General features: G+C 42.2%; 1 protein-coding gene across 9 annotated transcripts in view; it reads right to left on the bottom strand.

The window, feature by feature from the left end:
* Nucleotides 1–17237, bottom strand: part of NTRK2 (neurotrophic receptor tyrosine kinase 2) — a 318904-nt gene extending 301667 nt beyond the window's left edge. The window contains exons 1-4 of one of the 9 annotated variants that reach the window (XM_025049746.1): nucleotides 16919–17237; nucleotides 16270–16392; nucleotides 15801–16015; nucleotides 14745–15314 (exon numbers count right to left, since the gene is read on the bottom strand). In XM_025049746.1, coding sequence (XP_024905514.1) covers nucleotides 14745–14956 — 212 coding nt within the window. In that variant the 5' untranslated portion in view covers nucleotides 14957–15314; nucleotides 15801–16015; nucleotides 16270–16392; nucleotides 16919–17237. Of the gene's footprint in view, nucleotides 1–14744; nucleotides 15315–15800; nucleotides 16177–16269; nucleotides 16393–16520; nucleotides 16706–16918 lie in introns of those variants that run through there. The other 8 variants (XM_025049745.1, XM_006916083.3, XM_025049744.1 and 5 more) reach the window with 8 other exon arrangements.
* Between the last annotated feature and the right edge of the window lie 4020 nt (nucleotides 17238–21257).

The raw sequence follows: 21257 nt of genomic DNA on the forward strand, positions 1-21257 counted from the left end.
TATATTGTATAAACAAATAAGTGGATATTATTTATCTTGAGGGAGAATTAGCTTTTTGCATTATTCAATGCAATTTGTTAATCTATATACTTCCCCATTCTATTTTTGAAAACCTTTCAAAATTATGTCTATCAATTGCTTTATAATCAGTTTTGCAAATAACTATCAAAATTTCTAAGATGCCTGATAGTGTTATTATTATAAATATAAAGGAAGCCCCATGAAACATCTATAAGATCGGCCCAATGCACCTTGATTGCAAAGGTACAAAAGTATATGCATCAGATGGGACATTAAACTAGACCTGACACTCTCTTTCTGTACCCTTGATGTCTGCAGTTCTGTAAGAAAAATGAACAGTCTCTACCATCCATACTACAAGCGAGATAAATCACATCTGAAAACTCACACCAGAATCGCTTTTTAAGTGAAGCACCATAAATGCAGTCACAGGAAAAACTGCAATTGATCCACAGGGATATCCATTATTAGCTATTACACCACAAATTTTTCTCATTAGGCCTATTTGCTTGCTGGAATCAGATGTCCCTGGAATGATTATTTTCTCTGGATTTACCTCTGTTGTTGAGCTGGACTGTTGAGCATCTCTCTTCATCTGCTTGCCCTCATCCTCCCTCCTCTTTCCCGTCCCTTCTTCCTGCTGGATGCAGAATCAGCCTGCCTCACTAGAGCTTTATCTTTCTTCCTTTCCAGCTATGCTATTCTCTACAATGAACTGATTTCTTACTGTGCGTGAACCAATGCTGTGCTGTTTAATTCCAAAAAGGATATTTATTTAAAGAAACGTCTTAACCTGATGACTTCATAAAAGTCACGTCTAGAAATTTACATACTGAGAGCCCAAAGAACAACTATAAATACTCTTATTTGGAATTCTAAATGATAGATTTGCAGGAGTGTGGGTATGTGCACATCCATCCATGTGTATATGTATAATGTGGAGATTTAGGACATTGTACTGGGTACTGGGAAGAAGGGTAAATGAGATCCACACGGTCCCCGCCTTCATGCAGTTTATATTCTAATGGTATGTACAGACAGGTAGCCAGGCATGCATTTATGATGTAGTGGCCTATGCTAAGACTGGAATATATAGGGGACTGTACAATATAAAAGCACATGATGAAGACACAGCCTAGAGGTTTGAATTTGAGGATGCAGGGCTTTTCAGACTGGTTAAGACTTGTTTAAATGCTATCTTAATTTAAAATATCAATACAATGTGGGTGTATTGATTCCTAAAATTCATGTGGTAAAATTATTATGCAAGACTAACCTTGAAAATTCTGAAAGAAGAGACTGGTGAGTAAGACTAATACTTCAAGTAGAAAAAAATAATAATATGAGGTTTTAGGAGATAAAAAGTGCAGTGCTGGCATGTAAATAGACACTTATTGACAGAATACAGTAGATCCCAAAATAGGTCCAAATACAAAGGTAATATTCGTATAGAACTTAATTGTTATTTTAAATTAGGGATGGAAAGGTTGAATTATATAATCAGTGGTGTCAAGAAACCTGGCTGGCTGATTATCTATTTTGAAAAAATAATAAAACGACATTTTTTGCTACCTCACTCTTTTTATTTTAAAAATCCAGATAGAACAAAGCTTTAAATACAAAAGCATATAATAGTAAAAGCAGTAAAAGAAAATATAGGAGACTTATTTTATACTCAAGACACTTCATAGGCATCTTTACAACATAGAAGCCATGGAGATGGGGGGTGGGGGGATGAAGGAGAAGGAGAAGAAATACCATAAGCAGCATCAGAAGACAAGCAAAACACTAGGCAAAGTATACATTTTCTTATTGTTAGAGATGTTATGAATCAATTTTTTGAAAAGGCCACCAACTCAATAGAAAACGAAAATACCTAAGAGATATAACATAGTTCACTGAAAAAGAAATACAAATGACTTACATACAAATAAAAAGACTTTCAACCTGGGTCATAATTATAGAACTGTGAAATAAAATGATGGTGAGATATTATTTCGCAGGAATATGATTGACAAAGGTCAAAAAGAGCTTCCAGTTTGGGGGGGAGAATAAAATGATATGGTCTTTTTGCAAGACAACTTGGCAATATCTATCGAAATCATAAATGTCTTGTAAATGTCCCTGCAATTCAAATTCGAGTAACTTTTCCTATAGATAAAATCACGCATGCACACAAGGTTGTTCAACAGGAGGCTGGTAAAATATAGTTGATTCATTCAATGGATTACTGTACTGTGTGGCTGTGAAGAAAGGCTGTTGTATAAATGCTGATATTAAAACATTTTTAAGATACAGTGTTAAGTAAAAAAAAAAATGCAGAACAGTGAGTATAGTTAAAAGTATAAATAGAGGGGTATATAAGTACATATATGTGTGTGTGTGTGTGTGTGTGTATACAAACAAACAAACAAAAAGACATGGATTATGTGCTAATTTATGTGTTTAGACTATTTCTGGAGAAACACAAAGCAAAATCAAAGTTGCTACTGGAAAAGGAGGCTGAGGGATTGGAGGATTGGAGTGAGACTAACCTTTCCTGCTATACTCCTCTGTATCATTTGCATTTCTTATCATCTTCAAATATTACTTTTAAAAAAACTGCTTACTAATAAAATTCTATACAGTAATATTAGTGTATTTTCAAAGAAAAGATGTGCAAAATCACTTTAAAGAATCTGAAAGGCTCCCAGGCTTGAGTGAAGCTTGGCTAAAGGCATTAACCTTTCCAGAGAAAGAACGTGTCAATCAGATTTGGTGCTGGGCAGTGAATGAAGGAGAGAAAAAGGAGTGTCCATCCAGGGGACACAGGTCTGGGCCAAGTACTCCAAGTTCTGCATTCCCTTTGTGAAGGCGCTCCAATTATGGAGATGGATGCCTCAGGCAAGCTTAGCTTAATGCCATTTAACATTTTAAATGCAGAATTAAGTGCCTTTGCTCTAATTCCAAGATCACCAAGCAAGCTTCCAGTTATAATTTGTTCTCTTTTATACATCTACTGGTGTAGCAAGCAACTGTAATGCGGATCTGCGTATTCCAATCTATGGGACAGTTATATGTCTTATTATATATAGCAATATATTGGCAATCCGATCGTATCTTTTGAAAACTAAAAAACAAAACAAAACCAAAAAAAAAGATTTTGAACTTTAAGAGTCATAGAGAGCCACAGGGCAATTGGAAGCAGTGGTATGATAAGATCAGCATTTTAGAAAGACCACTCCAGCACCGTGTGGCATATAGGTGGAGAGAGGACAAGACTGGAGAAGAGGATGCCAAGCAGGAAGGTTACAACGCTTTAGGCAAAAATGATGCCGAAATGAATTTTTTTTTTTTTTTGCTTATGTAAGTACTTGCTTGATGTTCATTTCCCCTCCCAGACTGCAAGCTTGATAAGAAGAAACCAAGTCAGTCTTTCTCACCACCATCTCCCAAGTATTTAGCATGACACAGCTGAACCCAATGAATATTTATTGAAAGAATAAATGAATGAATGAATGAATGAATGAGGGCAGTAGAGATAAAAAGAAATGGACAAACTTAAAATCTGGAAATTTATGAGAATTAATTGGCAAGACATGATAATTAAATGAATACAGAGGTTAAAGAGAGGGCAGAGTCAAGGTTTCTGCCAGGTATTACTGAGTAGACAGCGGCACCATCCATCAAGACAAAGAACGCTGGAGATGGGTTTGGGAAGATGAGGAGGAATTTAATTTGGAAATGTCAACTGTGACACTATGATACATCCAAGAAGACTATTCAGTAGGCAGTTGGGCATATAAACCCAAAGGTCATCACCCATAGGGATGTAAAGTAGGGAGGAGGCAAGAGAATTAAAATGTTAATCAAGCTATATTCAGAGACTGCAATATGCTGATCAGCCCAGCAGCCAGGCCAAGACAAAGGAAGATTTCAGCTGCGATTGCTGACAACCCATTCCCCACACCTGTGAAGGGGAAACAGGAGCAACAGAGTCTTTAAGTGGCTGCTCTACACAAAAATCACTCATTCCCTATGGCTAAAACTAATGAGAACCTACGGATTAAAAGCTGGAAACTGCCAGCAGGCCTTTCAGGCTACTTAGTCTTCCTCATCCTCTTCTTCACTGCATGTCCATATCTAAGGAAATGGGAACTAAAGAATGATATATAAACTGAATTCTCTGAACACAGGGTCCCTCTCACTCTCTGCCTCTGAGAGGAGACCACACTCTGTGTGTGGAGTGTTACCCCTTCTCTAATAAACTTTCCCTTTGACTCTAACTTTGGCGTGTGTGTTGCATTCTTGCTACACTCTCCCCCAAAGGACCCTCTTCTTCTCTCGGTGCAGAGCTTGGTCTCCCCCTAACTCGGGGAAATTTGCCCTGTCCTGCATCAGATGTACACATTAGAACACAGAAAGCAACAGAAATGGAAGATGAGGGTAACAGCCCAGGGAGAGATACAATCATAGGACAGCCATCCAAGGGACAGCACCTGGCAGAAGAGCAGAGAAAGGCGCGCCTACAAGTAAGACTGCAAGCAGCAGCCTGAGGGACGGGGAGGGGGAAAACAAGGAAAAGGATGCTTCTAGAAGGAGGGAGTGAGAGATGAGGGTAAGTTCTGCTAAGAAGCAATAAGAGAAGGACAGAGAACTATGCCTTAGATTTAACCCCACAAAGGTCTTTGGGGATAGTGACAGAGAACTCATTCAAGGAAGCCATGAATTGAGACGTGATTAGGAGGTGAAGAAATAGACGTAATCAATACAGACCAGTTTTCTAATATCAGGCTTTTAAGGGAGAGGAGAAAGGGCGGAGATTAAAGAGGAATGGACAGAGAGAGAGGAAACAGTGCTAGTTAACAGTGCTAACTTGTCCAAGATAGGAGACCTGGTCCTGCGTAAATTCTGATGTTTACGAGAGAAAGAGACTGAAAATACTGGTGAGAGAGGAAGTCGCTGATAGAGAAAAGTTTAAGAGGATGGGATCTGTAACAGAAGTGGAGTGATTAGCTTCAGCCAAGAGGCCCTCCAGCCCTTCCACCGTAACCTAAGGGAAAGATAGGTTTCAGGCACAGGCGGCTTGCTCGAATGGAAAATGAGTGGACAATCCCACAAGAACATCCAAAACTGACAGAAAAAAAAAAAACTCAGCTGGGTTACTGCCATCGTAGGAAGTCGGGGTTGGGAATTGCTCACATCCAGTCTACACATCTACACCTCTCACTATTCAACAGTGACAACCAAGCACATTTGGGAGGGAGCACATTTTGTAAATGACCCCACGTCTGGCTGAAGCTGAACCAATCACAAGGTAAATGCCGGTTTTACCCTTGCGTGCGCTGACTGCCCTGATTACATTATATTAAAATTAGATGTTTATGCATCTGTCTCTCCCCCTGGATATAAGCTACTCAGGGGGTCCTTGCTTCAGGACACTACCCTTGTTTGTTTGTAGCACTTCAGTGTCCTCAATAAACACTAACTGAACCAAACTAATGTTTGCAGGAAGTTTAAATTAGATAGCGGGCAGCCCGTGTGACAACGGCGTAAAATGTGGTAAACTGTTGCAGCCAGCAGGAAAGGAAAATTTGATGGGCATAAAGATGACATTTGATTTCAGTACAGGCTCCTGTTTGAAGGCCATGGAAGGTGGACAACGGCCAAGGAGGCAAGCCAATCAGAAATTCTCCAGAGCACCAGCCACAGGAGTAGACCCAGAGTGGGCTGAAAAAGTCAGAACACATACATGGTGGCTGTGGTCTGATCAGACATGAACATGTGGATTAGTTGATGACTTGTCGAAAGTGTAGATAGACAGTACATGTTAAGGAAACTATCCCCGAGAAAAAAATCAAAGACTGTTTTGATTAACAGGAGACCACGGATGCACTGCCACACAGCATGCAGGGAGCTGGTGACCTGCAAAGCCATCTGACTTGAACTGCAGAGCTGAACTTAGCGAAAACTCACAGACCAGACTTTTGCTGCTTAAGCCACCAAGAGACCTGGAGCAAGCTTGGGCCGTCCCAGGGGAGAAGGCAAAGCTGAATTCCAGAACAGAGAAGGAAACACAAGTACCCATGGGTGACAGATTCAGAACCACAGAGCCTTTCAGGGGTTAGCAGCCATCCAAGACTTAACCCCTAATTTTAAGATAAGGAAGCTCAGTCTGATGAGATTAAATGACTCAACTAGGATCCCAGGTTCTGATAACGTAAGAGTGAGGATGTGAACCCCATATCCCATCTCCCGCCCACGGCCCCTCTCAGTTACACCAGGTTCCTGCACTTTGCTGCCTCGCTGACTATGTTAACCTTATCAAGCCAGGTTCAGTGGGAACCACGGTGGTCGACCCACAGGTCCTGCAACCCAAGATTTCATCACAAGCCATTAAAGGGGCTTTGTAGCCAGATGCCTGCATGCGCGCACGTGTGTGTGTGTGTGTGTGTGTGTGTGTGTGTGTGTGTGTGTGTGTGTTGGGCGAAATGGAGAGGGGGACAAGGAACATCACCAAAAATAGAGGAAGAAAACTTAAGAGTCACAACCAAAAAAAGGCTAAATGCAGGCATGCAAGAGAATTATGCCAGGAACAAAATCTTCCACACAACTCTTGGAATTTGGGGTGATAGCACCAGAGCTCCGAACTGAACCCAGGAGCAGACCACTAAGGGTGTTGTGGTTTGGATTTGGGGTGCTTGTCTTTTTTTTTTTTTAGCATACCTGGCCAGAGAGCTTAGAGACCACTATGTCAAGCTCTCTTGCCCACCACTCCCCAACCCTGCACAGATGAGTAAGCCAATGCTGGAGAAGGGAAGCAAGCAAGCTGTCCCACAACAAGCAACAGTGAGAGCATCAGGCACAGATCTTTATGCCACCTTGCAGCAAGGGATTCTGGGGCATGTGAAAGAGAGACAACTTCTGTGACAAAAATTAGAGTTTAGAAGGCTCTCTTTTTAGACTGCACTATTATTTTAGAGGTTGAAAATCAATATTCTAATATCTTTTGGTTTAAATTACACTATTATAAAATTGTTCAAAAATGCCTCACTAATAATATAAATTTTTATTTAGGTTGAGATCGGATCAAAGAGGGTACACACTTAGGGTCTCTGAGTAGCCAAGTATAATCACGTACTTCCCTCAGAGAAAACATCCTATCAGGTCTTCATGGAGAGAAATCCAGAATGATTAAAACAAAATTAAAAATCTGTGTGGGGATATAATGTACAGCATGGTGACTATTGTTAATAATACTGTATTCTATATTTGGAAGTTGATAAGAAAGTAGATCTTAAAAGTTCTCATCAGGAGAATAAAAAACCTTATCATTATGTGAAGTGATAGATATTAACTAGATTTACTATGGAGATCATTTCATAAAATATACAGTACAAATACGAGATCATTATGTTGTACACCTGAAACTAATATAATATTATATGTCAGTTATATCTCAATTTTTTAAAAAGTCTGGGTGACTTACGGAAGTAAATCCTAAATCATTAGGACAATTTTACAATTCAAGATAATTGAGTCTGAAAGGACCACATCTAGTGGAGTTTTATACATATGCTTATATATTCACGGACACATTGTACACACACAAATAGAGTTCAGGTGTGTGTGTGTGCATGCATGTGTCTAGAGAATTGTTGAGATATGAAGATTACAGGAAAAAGTGAGGTGTTAAATAGCAACGGGTCCTTATCTGCAATAAAAAGGGACTCTAACTGGCGTGTGATTATTAACATTTTTACTCCATATTAGATGTCATATTCCCAAGGGTACACAAATCATTCATTTTCTAATAGCATAACACATTGCAAAGGAGAAAATGATGATGGACGGGGAAAGACATGAGATGAAGCGTCAGTCCACCTCCTTCCCACTGCCATGCTGTTTAACTTGTGAATATTTATTTGAATCTTTGTACTTCTCTTAAAACTGCCTGTGCTCTCAAGGCCAATTTGGGCAAATGGGGCTAAGCAGACAAAGCCCTGAGACACTAGATGGGGTTCTAACCCAAATTACACTCTGCTTGACGGGAAAGCCCCAGGCACGCCAATCAACCTGACAGTCCCTGCGAGGCTGTCACCACCTTCTTACCTACTTCACTGGGAGGTTTAAATCTAAATAAGCAGATGCCTGTACAGTGCCTTTTAGGTCCCTGGGGAGAAGCCCTGCGTGAAACCAAAGGTATGTCTCAGAAGAAGAGCAGTCTCCAATAAGAACACCTGTGCTCTTACCAGAAAAGCCTTTGTGTGGGCCATGGACAATACACAAAACGGTAGCAGAATGAATTCTAGATGTGAGTCAACAACTCTTAAACTTGCCCACTGGCTCAGCCACTGAGCTCAGCCATCAATCTTAGGGCAATGAGAAGTCGGGTGGGGAACAGGGGGGAAGGCAGGAAAGAATAAGTATTCTCCAACCACAGGTCTTTCATGGGAGCTAGGGCAGGCGTTTTATAAAGGGCGTGAGTTCCTTCACTTATATAACCACTCCTGACAAAGACTCTAAGGGTAGCAGCCTTCATTCTGCTCTGCCCTCCCTCCAACCCCAGCTGGCCAAGATGGTCCAGCAGAAAACACAAGTTAGCATCTTTCATTGCTACCAACTCATAAACACTTTTCATTGTGGCATGACATTTGTGTACAAATTGCCTAGTGATGAGGAAGACTTAAAATTTAAAAAAAAAAACATTTATAGTAAACTAAACAAAAAGTGAATTTCTTCTTATGTGAAGATAAGATTATTGCTTTAGGATCAGTAGCTTATGCACTTTTTAATTGCTTTGTCTCTAGTAGAGGCGGTTTGCACAGACATAGCCAGACTGAGCTTGCCTTCACATCTCTGATGTTTATAAAATGGTGGACTGGATTCAGGTTCAGTCCAAGGACACAGAACAGAGGGGAGGCACCTTAAAACAAAGGCCATGTCATTTCCTTTGGATCCTTGGAAAAAGAGTTCTAGTCCCCATGATGCCTTTAATGAATCATGGCCTTAGGTGACTTACTTCACTGACCTTGGTTAATGCAAAGGGGGCTGAAGCAGGGCATTTCTAGAGCCCTTTCTCCTGTGTTTCTGATTCTAAGTGACCCTGTGACCTTGGACTCATCAGCCCAGCAGTAACATGCCAGTAGCCTTATTAGCAGGTCATATTTAAAAAGATATGGTTTGGGAAGTTCAGAGCTGACATTGAAAACATGCACATATGACATATGACACCAAAGGTTCTCAGACTCTCACAGTGCCAGGCTCTGAACACCCTACTTCATAGCTGATATATAAACCATGTTACGTCTGTAACTGAAGCTTCATGGAACTTCAGAGCCAGGAGAAACTGGTCTGAGCATTGACTCTAAAGCCCTCAGTTTACATCTGACAAGTTCAGGCCCAAAGACATTAAGGAGCTGCTTCCAGATCAAGTAATTCCTAATTTCAGCTTTCTATCGTATACATTTTTTGTTCTTGTTTTTTTGAAACATGTCAACTTCATACTGATGTGTTACTTTTCTTCCCAGATTTATAAATTCACAAGCATTCACTCCTTTATCTCTCAGATCAATATTTATGACTTCTCAGTTCTTTGAACAGCCCAGAGAGCAAACTAAGTGGTGAGAGGGCACCATGATCATGTGGGATCTTTGCCTTTTTTAATGGAGATCAATCAGCAGTCAAATGTAGAGCTAAAATTATCAGGCCACTGCAGGGCTGAGGTCTCTGCCACTGGGATGAGGTGTGTGTTGTGGGGTGGGGGGTGCAGGGGGTAGGAGGCAGCAATTTGTGCTTTAAACTAGCTCTCGACCAAGTAGATTATGAAAATGGTCAATCAGCTATTAATAATCCAAGGCTGAGGTTTTTTTTCCTCTGTTTTTCTCTCACGTACATGTAAAAAGTTTACCCTGCCTAAATAATCTCTCCCCAAAATCATCCTATTGATTTATAGAAATTGAAAGGAACCAAAATTTGGCATTGTTCCAAGCAGCAGTATTCTAGAGCCCTTTCTCCTGTGTTTCTGATTCTAAGTGACCCTGTGACCTTGGACTCATCAGCCCAGCAGTAACATGCCAGTAGCCTTATTAGCAGTTCATATTTAAGTATAACTACTTCCAAATAACTATAGGGTAGAATGTTCAATGTCACATTCTACCCTATAGTTTTAGAACTCATGAGAAATTCTCCAGAGAAATGGTAAAGTTAGTCTGAGGGATAATATTAGCATACGGTATTCAATCATGGTTTGATTATGTTTCTTTCCCCAACAAGCAAGATGAGCAATGAGTTAAAACTGGAGGCACTTTTAAAAAGAAGAAGAAAGAAGAAAGAAGAAGAAAAGAAGAAGAAGAAAGAAGAGGAAGAAGAACAAGAACAAGAAGATGAAGAAGGAGGAGGAAGAGGAGGAGGAGGAGGAGAAGGAGAAAAAGAAAGAAATTCAATTCCTTTTCCCCAGTTAAACAAAAACTCTAGGTTTTATACTCCTATGACCTAGATATAGTCAAAGAAATCATAAAGAATGTTCCTGGGGAGAAAGAGACCTCGACTCAGCTGTTCAGCCAACTTTTCAGCTTAGAAAACGTCTTTACAGGGGAATATTGAAACAGACACAAACAGAGGTTTATGGGATAAAAAAAAAAAGTGAAAGATCTTAAACAGAGTTAAACTCAGTGCAGGGGAGCTATAACCACATTACCTTGGTTTCCCATTACTTGCTCATAATAACTTATAACCCAAGCCCTTCCCTTAACTCCAGTGTTCAGGAGGAAATATCACTTTTCGGAGAAGGAAAAAATCAAACACATTTTCCTGGATAGTCAATGAGAGGTGATGGAGAGAGAGAGGTGAAGGAAAGTAGAGTCAGAAGGATCATAGGGCTTTTTAATTGTTTGACCCAATGTAATAAAAACCTCCATAATCCAGGGATGCAAGGTATGAAACGAAGACTTGGTTGTGCTGGGCTGAATTCTGTAAATACCTTCACTATGAAGACAGCATGTTTTCAACTCCAGCTTGCAAACTGTATTAAATAATGAATGGTGTAAATTAGAGTGCCTTATTTATAAACAAGTCCAGTGTGGCTTATGTAACCACACTCAAAACTTACTCTGTGGTTCTTAAATGCATATAAAGCACAATTCAAACTTCTAGAACACCCAATAGATGGGCTTAGAAGTAAACATCAGAGTAATAAAAAATGATACTTTTCACTGAATCCTTATAAATGCCAGAACTGTTTTTTTTTTTTATTTCAGTACAATTAATTGCAATGGAAAAGCTTACTAAAATCCAAAATCAATGTATTAATGACATAACATTACAGCTGCTTAACCAAGCCAACAATAAATTGCACATAGACACTCTGGCAGCAGAAGTTGCAAATTCTATTTATGTTGCATCAAGAGGAAAAATATTAGACTTGTCTCCAAATATTTCCCCCAAATCAGAGAATATCACACAAGAAACTCAGGAAAAAAGGTCATCACTGGTCTTCATAAAATATGAACAATATAAAAATTCATGCTCTTTTACAAAAATGTGAATATACTAACACTACTGAATGGTACTATATAAAATGATTACAATGGTAAGTTTTATGTTATTTGTAGATCTTAAGTTTTATGTTTTTGACCACAATAAAAATAAAAAAAAAATACATGACCTATTTTAACAATGCCTTTTCCCATTTATGTGAGAAAGAACTATCTTTTGCAATGCATTTTGGCACTTGATAAAACTGAGACTTAAATGGCCAGTTACATAATTCCAACAACAAGCTTTACTCCTGAATTCCACTTATATGTGACAATGGTATCGTTTTAAAATTGAATTTAGCACAGCTTTGGTATAACTACTTCCAAATAACAAAAGCTGGCACTTATCATCAGTGTGATGATGGGCAGGTGTGATGTATGTCTGCAGACGGATATAGATCTAGATGAAGACCATGTTAGTGGGTAAAGAGTATGAGATAGATACTGTGATGAGAAGATTTTTAATAAAATAGGTTCAAATAGTGACTGAAAATAAAATATCAGCTTAAAATAACCATGTATAAACAAAAAGAAAAAGAAAAATCTTATCTCCCAATTAAATATGCATATATTTTTGAAATGTTCTACCCATGGCCCTTCCCTGAATTCTAAAAGGCACAGCAATTATATTTTTCCCCAACATATAGATATTAAAACATATGCTGTTTGAAAATGATATAGTAAACTGTTGTCTCAGCAAGTTCTAATCAGTTTATTTAGTTTCATTATTCCTTTAAAAAAAAAAAAAATAGAAACATGCAAGTTCAACTAAATACCATTAAACCAGAACTTTAAAACAAGTTATTTTAGGAATACCATTGGGTCCAATAACAAAGTAAAGAAGTGTGTAACTTGTTTCCAACTGTAGCTGGTACCCAATGGCCAAGAATTTAAAAGCTGTTCAAGTAAATACTAAAATGTAAGAAAAAATGCACAGATGGTATCATACAAGGATGAGAATGAAACGAGCTCACCCACTGATGTGATTTTGATATCAAAACAGCAGGATTCAAAATAATTATATTAAGTGCTTTCTAAACAAGGATTTTGACACGTTTTGCAGATAAAGACACCTTGGACACAAACCGGCGGGGCTCAGTCAAAGCTGAGAGACAGAGTAGAGAAGCATACTTCTCAGAGCTCACATCTACCAGCCTAATTGCCCATCCTGAACACTTATTCATACACATTCTCAGCTTAATCAATAAATTTTCAAATCAAAAGGAAAGAATGTAAGAGTAGAAATTTGGAGAGCCAGTATTGAATGAAAAACTGTTGCCAAATACTTTGGTAAATATGACCAAAAATTCCATTTTTTAAATGCCTGTAAACAGGCATCGGCCATCAGATAGAAAATAAACAATAGCAATTGTGAGAGCTGATATAAGAAAGCTCTGCTCAAATCTACTGATTTCATATAAATCAGACAGCTAAGACCACTAAAATTTAAAATAATATTTCTTAATTTAAAAAGTTTTATTTTTCTCTGATTATGGTCTTAAAAATATTAAAGTGAAAAAAATGTTAAAGTGAAAATGATTATCCCTATTTCATTTCCTCCTGTCACCTCTACGGAATTTAAAAACAACAACAAAACAGTATCTAACTGTATAAAGGCACTCCCCATAGTCTCAAAATAGTCCGAAGAGCTCAAAATTCCATATGGCTTTCTCCATCTGACTACTGACACATTATCTTATGAAAAAGAGACATAGATCCTGACAAAAGGCCACAGACACTATGACCAGCCTACAAGCCTGGACCAGCTCAGCCGAGGGTCATGACAGTTGGGGCCCTACCCACCCTTCCACTCCAGCCCGCTCCAGCCCAGCCTGCTGCTATCCTTGCCAAAAAGATTTAGATTGGAGCATCCCGGATCCAGCCTGACAGTTGGCTGTTCCCGGCACATCTCAACACTGCTAGGCCTGCACGTTTCCCCTGTTTTGTTGTTACTCCCTTCTGCCTGAGCCTTATAACATGAGCATTACCAGCAGAACAAACATTAGAGCCTAGGAAGATTTCTTACTTACATGAAAAAACAGGTTATCTCAGTCAACTACGTTGGCAGAAATGGGGCGTGCGTTTTCCGTGGTGGGGGAAAAAATGCATGCGCACTCTCCAACCGGAAGGCCATAGCCCAAGCCCTACTTTCGGGGCTGCCTATCTTAGCATCAAACACTTTAAGAAAACCCGGGAGGAACTCTGCCTTACAACCCCTCTACGTGGATGAATAAATTCTCACGTTAATAAAATGTATAAAATGTCAAAGTCTCTAGGAGATTGGGGGAGGGGGGAACCTCTAATAGAGGTGACAAGAGAATACTGGAGAAAGGACTGGTAAATTCCTACTTGGTAACGTTATTTGTCACAGGCATCAGAAGAGGACAACAGAAACGCACAATTCTGCTTCTCCATCAGATCAAGACAAACTCAAACATTTCCAGGGACATAGGGGTCCCATGCGGAAGGCAGCATTCATCCCAATACTACACACTGCTTTATCATCCAACCTGGTCCTGGGAAATTATTCAATGGGCAATTAAGATTTATAATTCAAATGGTCTAAAAATTATATCTCTGGAAAGTCAAGTCCAAATTAGATCAGACCAAGCTTTTAGGCTTCTAACGATCACATTTTCTCTTTTGAGTGAGTGCATTTCAACACTCAGAACTTATCCTCTTACAGATCATTTTCAAGGCCATCTCTGGATGCAATCTTCTAAGCAAAATATGAATATATAAAATGAAAAGGGAAATCGGTGAACACCAAACCTCAGAGAAAGATGTTAAGGGGGAGACTCTAATCTCCTTCCACAGATTTCAAAAAGTTAGTTATCTTAACCTCTTTTCTAGTAAATATTACTGGAACTTCTCCTAACACAACATACACATTGCACCTTATGAAACAAAAATGTCCAAAACTAAGTTATTGTAACAGGGCTTTGAAATATAAAGTACATATGGAATGCCTTCTGACAGGAATATATATAAATATATATTTAAAACTTATTTTAAACTTCTCCCCACATTAGCAGCCCCAAGCCAGTGAAACAGACAGGTGACTGACAGATGACCCAGCCCCACATCTCTCGTCTCAGCTTTCTCCCCAGACTTGAGACAACCTTCATGCCCAGGACGGATCCGCCTGGTCAGCCCCTGCCCTAGGGGCCAGGAGAGAAGGAAGGAGGAAAATCACCAGGAACTCACATTTCGGTGATGTTCTCAGGGTCTGCACTGTTAGGCTCCAACCTCGGAAATGCAACGATGCCGGGAGTAGGGTCGCTGCACCAGATCCGAGAAGCGCTGCATTTGCAGGACGTGGGACAGGCGAGAGCGGCCCTCCAGAAGCCCACGACCAGCCAGCAGAAGCCCCAGAGCCGCACCATGGCGGGTCCATGCCACTTCGTCCAGGACGACATCCCTAGCCGCCAGTGCCAGCCCGAGTCAGACTAAGTACGTGTCCCTGGGCTGCCACCAGCCAGCTTCCCCTGCCCGTGCTGGGCAGTCTTTGCCGCGCTCGCAGCTCTATTCGGTGCTGGTCGCGGGCGCTCAGAACCGAGTACGTCCGGGACTGAGCGTGTCCTGGTGGGCAGCACCGTTCACAGTGGCCGGGGCATCTCAGACTGCCTCAGAGGGGCGCTACCGGCACTGGGAACTCCGCCGCGGCCGCCGCTGCATGGCCCGGCGCGCCGAGCACCGGCCCGCGGCGCTACCGGGATACTCTGGGGCGCAGGCTCCTTGCTAGACGCGCACTGGGATTCGGGACGCACCTCGAGGCTGAGGACAAACAGACACGCGTAAGACTCAGCGCAGGATCCCAAACACCATGAATTGGGGCACTCTCCCTCCGCGCTCGCGTCACCCCCACCCCGGCCCCAGCCGGGAGACTGTGGATGGATGAGTGCCCAGCTCCCATCCCAGAAATAAACTTGCCCCTCGATGGCACTGACGCCGCCGAGGCCGCCAGTATGCCCACCCTCTTTCCAAGCCTGATGTCGAGAGAGGGATGATAGGGCAAGGGTCCCCAAGACAGGATTCCATGGCACAGGCCAGGCGAAGGACCCTTTAAAAGGGACGAGGAGACTGCTGGCGGCGACAGCTCTGCGACGGGCCCACCGAATGATGCTGCAGAATCCGCCACGGCCGCTGGGCGCAGGAGGTGCGGGCAGGTGGCGCGGCGCGTCCCACCTGGGGAGCCGCCGAGGCCGCCCAGTGGGAACAGTAAGGGCCGAGACGACGGAGGGCACTGTTTGTGCTGCTCACCCGGGCTCCGGCGCCTACCGCTTGCCGGCGGCGCCTGGGTCCAGGCTCCTCCTGCCTCTGAGCACTGAGCGCGGAGAGCGCGAGCGAAAGAGCGAGCGAGGCTCCTGTTCCAACCCAATTCCGGGAGCCGCCGCCGCCGCCGCCGCCTCTGCTACTGCTGGCGAAGTGACGTGAGGGCTGACGCAGAGCAGGGGCAGAAACTCCAGAAAATTAGTCTGAAATCCAAAAACACACACGCTCATACACACACAAACCCATAACACCCTCCAGACAAAAGCAACAGGGAGGGGAGGGGAATCTGGGGGCGAGCGGGGAGGAGGGAGGCATCTGTGCCACTGGCCAGAAGCAGACAGCAGCAGCATGTGGGAGTTCACACACGCACACACACGCACACATCCTGGCCGTATAGACGCGCGCGCGCGCACGTGTGTGTGTGTGTGTGTGTGTGTGTGTATTTAGATCCAGGTACCTCTGAGATGGACCGTTCTGCTGCTCGACGCCTCCCAGTCCCTAATTCACACCGCGGTCTCTTCTACAATCACAGCAGAGGCTGTCTCCTTTTTTTGAAATGGAAATCCGGCTGGGTTCAGTTCTGAAAAATGCGCTGATTCTTATTATAGGAATCCTCCCTCCCTTCTCCCTCCCCGCTGCGTTCTCCTTTCCCATCCTGCCTAAAAGGGAGGGCGAGCTATACTAAAATTAAATAAATATTGTAAACACCAAAACATGTTCAGCATCGGTAACCAAGAATAACCGCCCCCATTCCAGGCCATCTATTTGGGGAACCATGGTTTTGCGGGTCTTCCTGTTGATGCTTTTGCAGAGGAAGGTGAATCTCCAAATTCAACTCTAGCTGTCTAAGTGGGTCTTTCTCCTGCCGTTTTTCTGGCATCACACGCCCGGGAAATAGAGACATGTGAGGGGAAGGGAGCGCGCCTAACGCCTATTGGGTTCCCTAAATGCGCGGCAGCAACCCTGGCCTGTCCGATGTGTGGCGCCGCGTCATTTTATCTCATCCGTCAACCTGGCAAGATGAAGCCATTCTCAGATCGTAGCTTCACTCCCAGAGATGCCCACCCCCACACGGGGCACCCAGAGCCCTTGCTCCCCTGCCGTACCTTGCGCGTTTTCGTGTGTGCGCGGGTGTGCGCGAACGCGTGCCCCGCGCTCGCGCTGCCCGGAGGACGACAAGCATCCAGCTACCGAGAAGCCCAGCACGGGCAGAGCCTCAGAGTCTCATTAGGGACAAACGAGGCGATCCGGGAGGGTCGGGTGACAAACCGTAACTGCTCTGCGGGCGCAGTTAAATGATGGCTGCGGAGCACTCGCAAGCCTTGTCTGAGAATCCGTCTTCCCATTTGCGGCTCGGAGAATCTGTTTTTCCGCAGTCATTTAAAAGAGAACTGGGAAAATGCACCGCAGTGCCTGACACTTCCGAGGGCTCTGGTGCCCCCGCGCGGGGAGAGAGCTCCCCGCACTCTAAAAAGCACCAACCCAAGGCCGCGGCGGTGGCGGGCACTGCGCGGGGAGCGCGCTCTGGCGCCAGATGCGCAACCAGCGGCTCCCGACGCGTGCGCGCCCCTTCCCCGCCGGCGCGCGGCTCGCTGGACTTCGCCGAGATACTGCCCGAGAAAAATGCGAGCAGCTCTCCGCTCCAGAAAGGGCGACCGGATGGGATCTCTTCCAGAGGATAAGAATAGTCTACCCATCTGCCTGCGGAAGCAGGGATGGAAAGGATCGAGGAACCCGAACGTCCAGGTGAATGCTTAGATCTCGGCGACGTTTTAAATACATTACAAGGAAACGGAAAACATCGAGTGAGGCTTTTGTACAAACCCAGGGCGCTCAGTGTAACCGCAGGAATCCTTGCGCAGCGTCCAAAAAATCTCGCTGCAGGGTCGCAAGACAAGGCCAGCAGGTCTGCCTCTCTCCACCACCACTCGGCTGTGACACGCATTGGGTGCTGAAAGGCCAGGCTGAAGTTCATTTCTCTGCTGGGCTGTCAGCCCCTGCTGGGTGAGGACATGCCAAGGAAGAGAAGCAAAGGGCAAAATGTCTTGGTCCAGGTCACACAGTAACACTCTTCTGCCTGTCTTGCCAGGGTCCTCAATGAAGCTGCCCCTGCGTGACACCCGAGGGACAAGTATACATAATTACCCACATCTCTCTCCCACCCTATCCTCACCCCTTTTTTTCCCCTCATAAATGGCTGATTTGAGCCCTAGTGGTTGCAAAGTGTCAATGCAGCATCCAAAGGATACAGTTTTGGAGTGACTTGCAGACCAGAAGATTCTAATTATGTTGGAATATTTTTAGAATTTGTATTATTATAGACATATACTATTATATTTAAATTCTAAATATACCTCAGTAAATGTCTCCCACTTAAAATTTAAACTGGCAGCCCCACTTCCAATCATCCTTCCCCTGCTCTGTTCCATATTACCATTTTTTTAAAAAAATCATTTACTTACTATGTTTACTGCTTATTGTATTTCTCCCAGTAGAATGTAAACTCCATGAAGGCGTGGATATTTATTTTGTTCACTGATATATCTTAAGAACATAGTAGTTATGTTCTTAACACATAAAATATCTACGTATATGTGTTTAATGAAAAAAGTGAAATAAACTAGCATTGAGATTCCTCAAGCAGACCATCTGCGCTCTCACTTTCTTAACCTCCAACCCTGCAAGTCTGTCTGAATGGTTCCCCCTAGACAGTCTCCCTCACATCTCCGCCATCTCTGAATCCTCCCTGTGTTAAGAGTTCTGGCACAGGGAAGATTCCTAACGCCTTCCTTTTGCCTCCTCTTGTAGCCAGATATGTTCTAGCATGGTAATGCTAGTAACGCAGCATTACCATGCACAGTGTCTGAAACACACTGGGCAATCAATAACTATTTATTAACTGATAAAAATATGTATCAGTCTCAACTTTAAGAACTACAAAGGGTTTTCACAGAGATTTCCAGGATTCGCAGATCATAGCTTTGTAGGAGATGATAAACAATTTTCAGAAAGACAAAATGAAGTAGAGATAATTTTCCACAGATCGTATGAATGCTTCAAGGCAGAGATGGAGACTAAGTGTTGCAGACTCCTGCCTGTACTGGATGGTGCTGTACCTAGTACAGTGTTTTTTAAACTATTCTCACCATGATCCGCGGTATAAAATGTGTTTTATATCACAATCCAATGCACACATACATATACGTAGATAACTTAAAAAGTTTCACAAAACAAAACTTATTTACCCTTACTACATAGAATACTCATTTTTATTTTCTATTTTATACCACTTTATTTTTTAATCATTATCACCCAATAAACTGATTTTAATATTGAATAGTGGGTTGTACAAAAAAATATTGCCAGCTTCTGCTTCTGACTAAGATGGAATATTAGGAAACGGATTTAACCTCCCAACCAAATCATCAACACACTGATCAAAACATATGAAACAACAATTTTCAAGACAGCGGACTTAGACAATGAAGGCTGTGACCCAAAGAGAAGGAACCCAGGCCGAGCCCAATTCCCTGTGTTGAGGAGATGTAGCTGAGAGCCGGCGAAAAAGAAGGAGGGCAGAGCACACGAGGACGAAGTAGCAGGAAAGAGAATAATGTACAGAGAGACAACTCTGGAGTTCCACAGAGGGCTCCTCTCAAGTATTCAGCAGATTACCGATTAGCACATATTCTATAATGTTCTAATTTTAGACGGACATACTATGTAATAGCTTTTACATTTTTAAAAAAGTTTGTGGAAACCATCACTTAAAAGAAAAAAGAGATAGCGGCCCACACTTTAAAAGCCTAAATGTCCACTAATAGTAGAATGACTCAATAAATTATGATATTTCCATTTTTTTAATAATATTATACACCTAATTAAAATAAGTTATAACCATATAACTTATTTTATATGGTTATATGGTTATATAACCATGGAGGCATGTCCATGGTATAATAAGTGAATGCAAGTTATATGACAATAGGTAGCCTGATCTTACAAAGAAAGCCAATATTTGTGAATATGTTTTGTTGGTGAATGCATATGGAGAAATGCAGAGACGAATATATACCAAATGTGTCATCGGTAACCTAAAGGGATCTGAGAGGTTGTTTACACAAAGAGGAGGACAGACCAGAAAACTTGTGAAATGTTTCTTTGGCACTAGTAACCTCCTTATTCATGACATGCCTTCTTTTTTCACCCTTTTCTCTTTTTGTTGCCTCTTATCCTCTCAGACGCAGTGTTATCCTGTTTCTGGAGACTCTCCCTTCGGGGGGAAGCACAAAATCTAAAGGCACGCTTACAATCTACATAATGTTCACCACTGGGTGCTTCACTTTCCCAAGAATATCTTTACATTAATGGAGGACACTGGAGAGAACACAGACTCCAAAGGAATCTCAGGTACCATGGCATCCATAAATGGGGCAGTATTAGAGAATGGAGGACCCTTGAAACAGGCAACAATGGAACCAGAGGCGGCTATTCATAATTAGCCCCTCATTTACTCTCTCTCAGCCCAACCTACTCTTTTGTTGCCCAGAAAGTTTCTGTCTCCTACCTCACACCCTCCAGCCTTGAGTTAAGGTCTCACTTTTCCTGCTTCTGCCCAGATGGTCTATGAACTACATGCTGCTCTGTCACTGTGAACTATGGCTACGCCCATGGCCTCATCTCACTTCCTTTCTTCCCTGTGTCCAAACCTTCCACTTTTAACTCTTAGTCATACACTTAGCACATACTAAGTCACCACAGACTTCTGGAGCTTTTATGAACACCTAAAAAGAAGCGCATATGGAGAGAATTCGACAGAGCCAGGAAATCAGAGTCACACATAACTAGGTGACCCTGAAATCTAGATTTGAACCATCTATCTGACAAGGTCTCATGGTAAACACTGGATTGTCTTCCTAATCTATGTCAATAGTCATATCAATACTCATACTTGCCCCTGTATCCTCTTTTTTTATCAAGAGCTATCTTATCACACCATCAAATCACTTTTTTTTACGAGGGATTTTACTTATTCCTCAATAAACAATTATGATATATCTAGACTTATTGGGGCAGTCAAGTGTTCTGGTTCCAAGTCAAGTGACAATTACAATTAATGAAAAGAACAGTGTTTATGGCCATGTTACCCTTAGAGTTAAAACCCTACAAGCATTCGATCATATCAGACTTCCACAGGTAATTAACTAAATGTTCTTCCAATAGGGGTAGCAACCCATTATCAAGTAAGTCAGTTTGGTGGGTTGTGATCAGGATATTTCCACTGAAATAGAATAGACTGTACCAGAATAGAAAACATCACACATGTAAAGGTAATAAGGTTTCATAAAACTTTTCACTGGATTGCATTGTAAATATATTTCTTACTATGATTCTCAATCAAGCAAGTTTGAGATGCACTAGCAGAAAACAATGTCTCAGTCATTT

Source organism: Pteropus alecto, unplaced genomic scaffold, assembly GCF_000325575.1.
Source record: "Pteropus alecto unplaced genomic scaffold, ASM32557v1 scaffold206, whole genome shotgun sequence".
Taxonomy (NCBI): domain Eukaryota; kingdom Metazoa; phylum Chordata; class Mammalia; order Chiroptera; family Pteropodidae; genus Pteropus; species Pteropus alecto.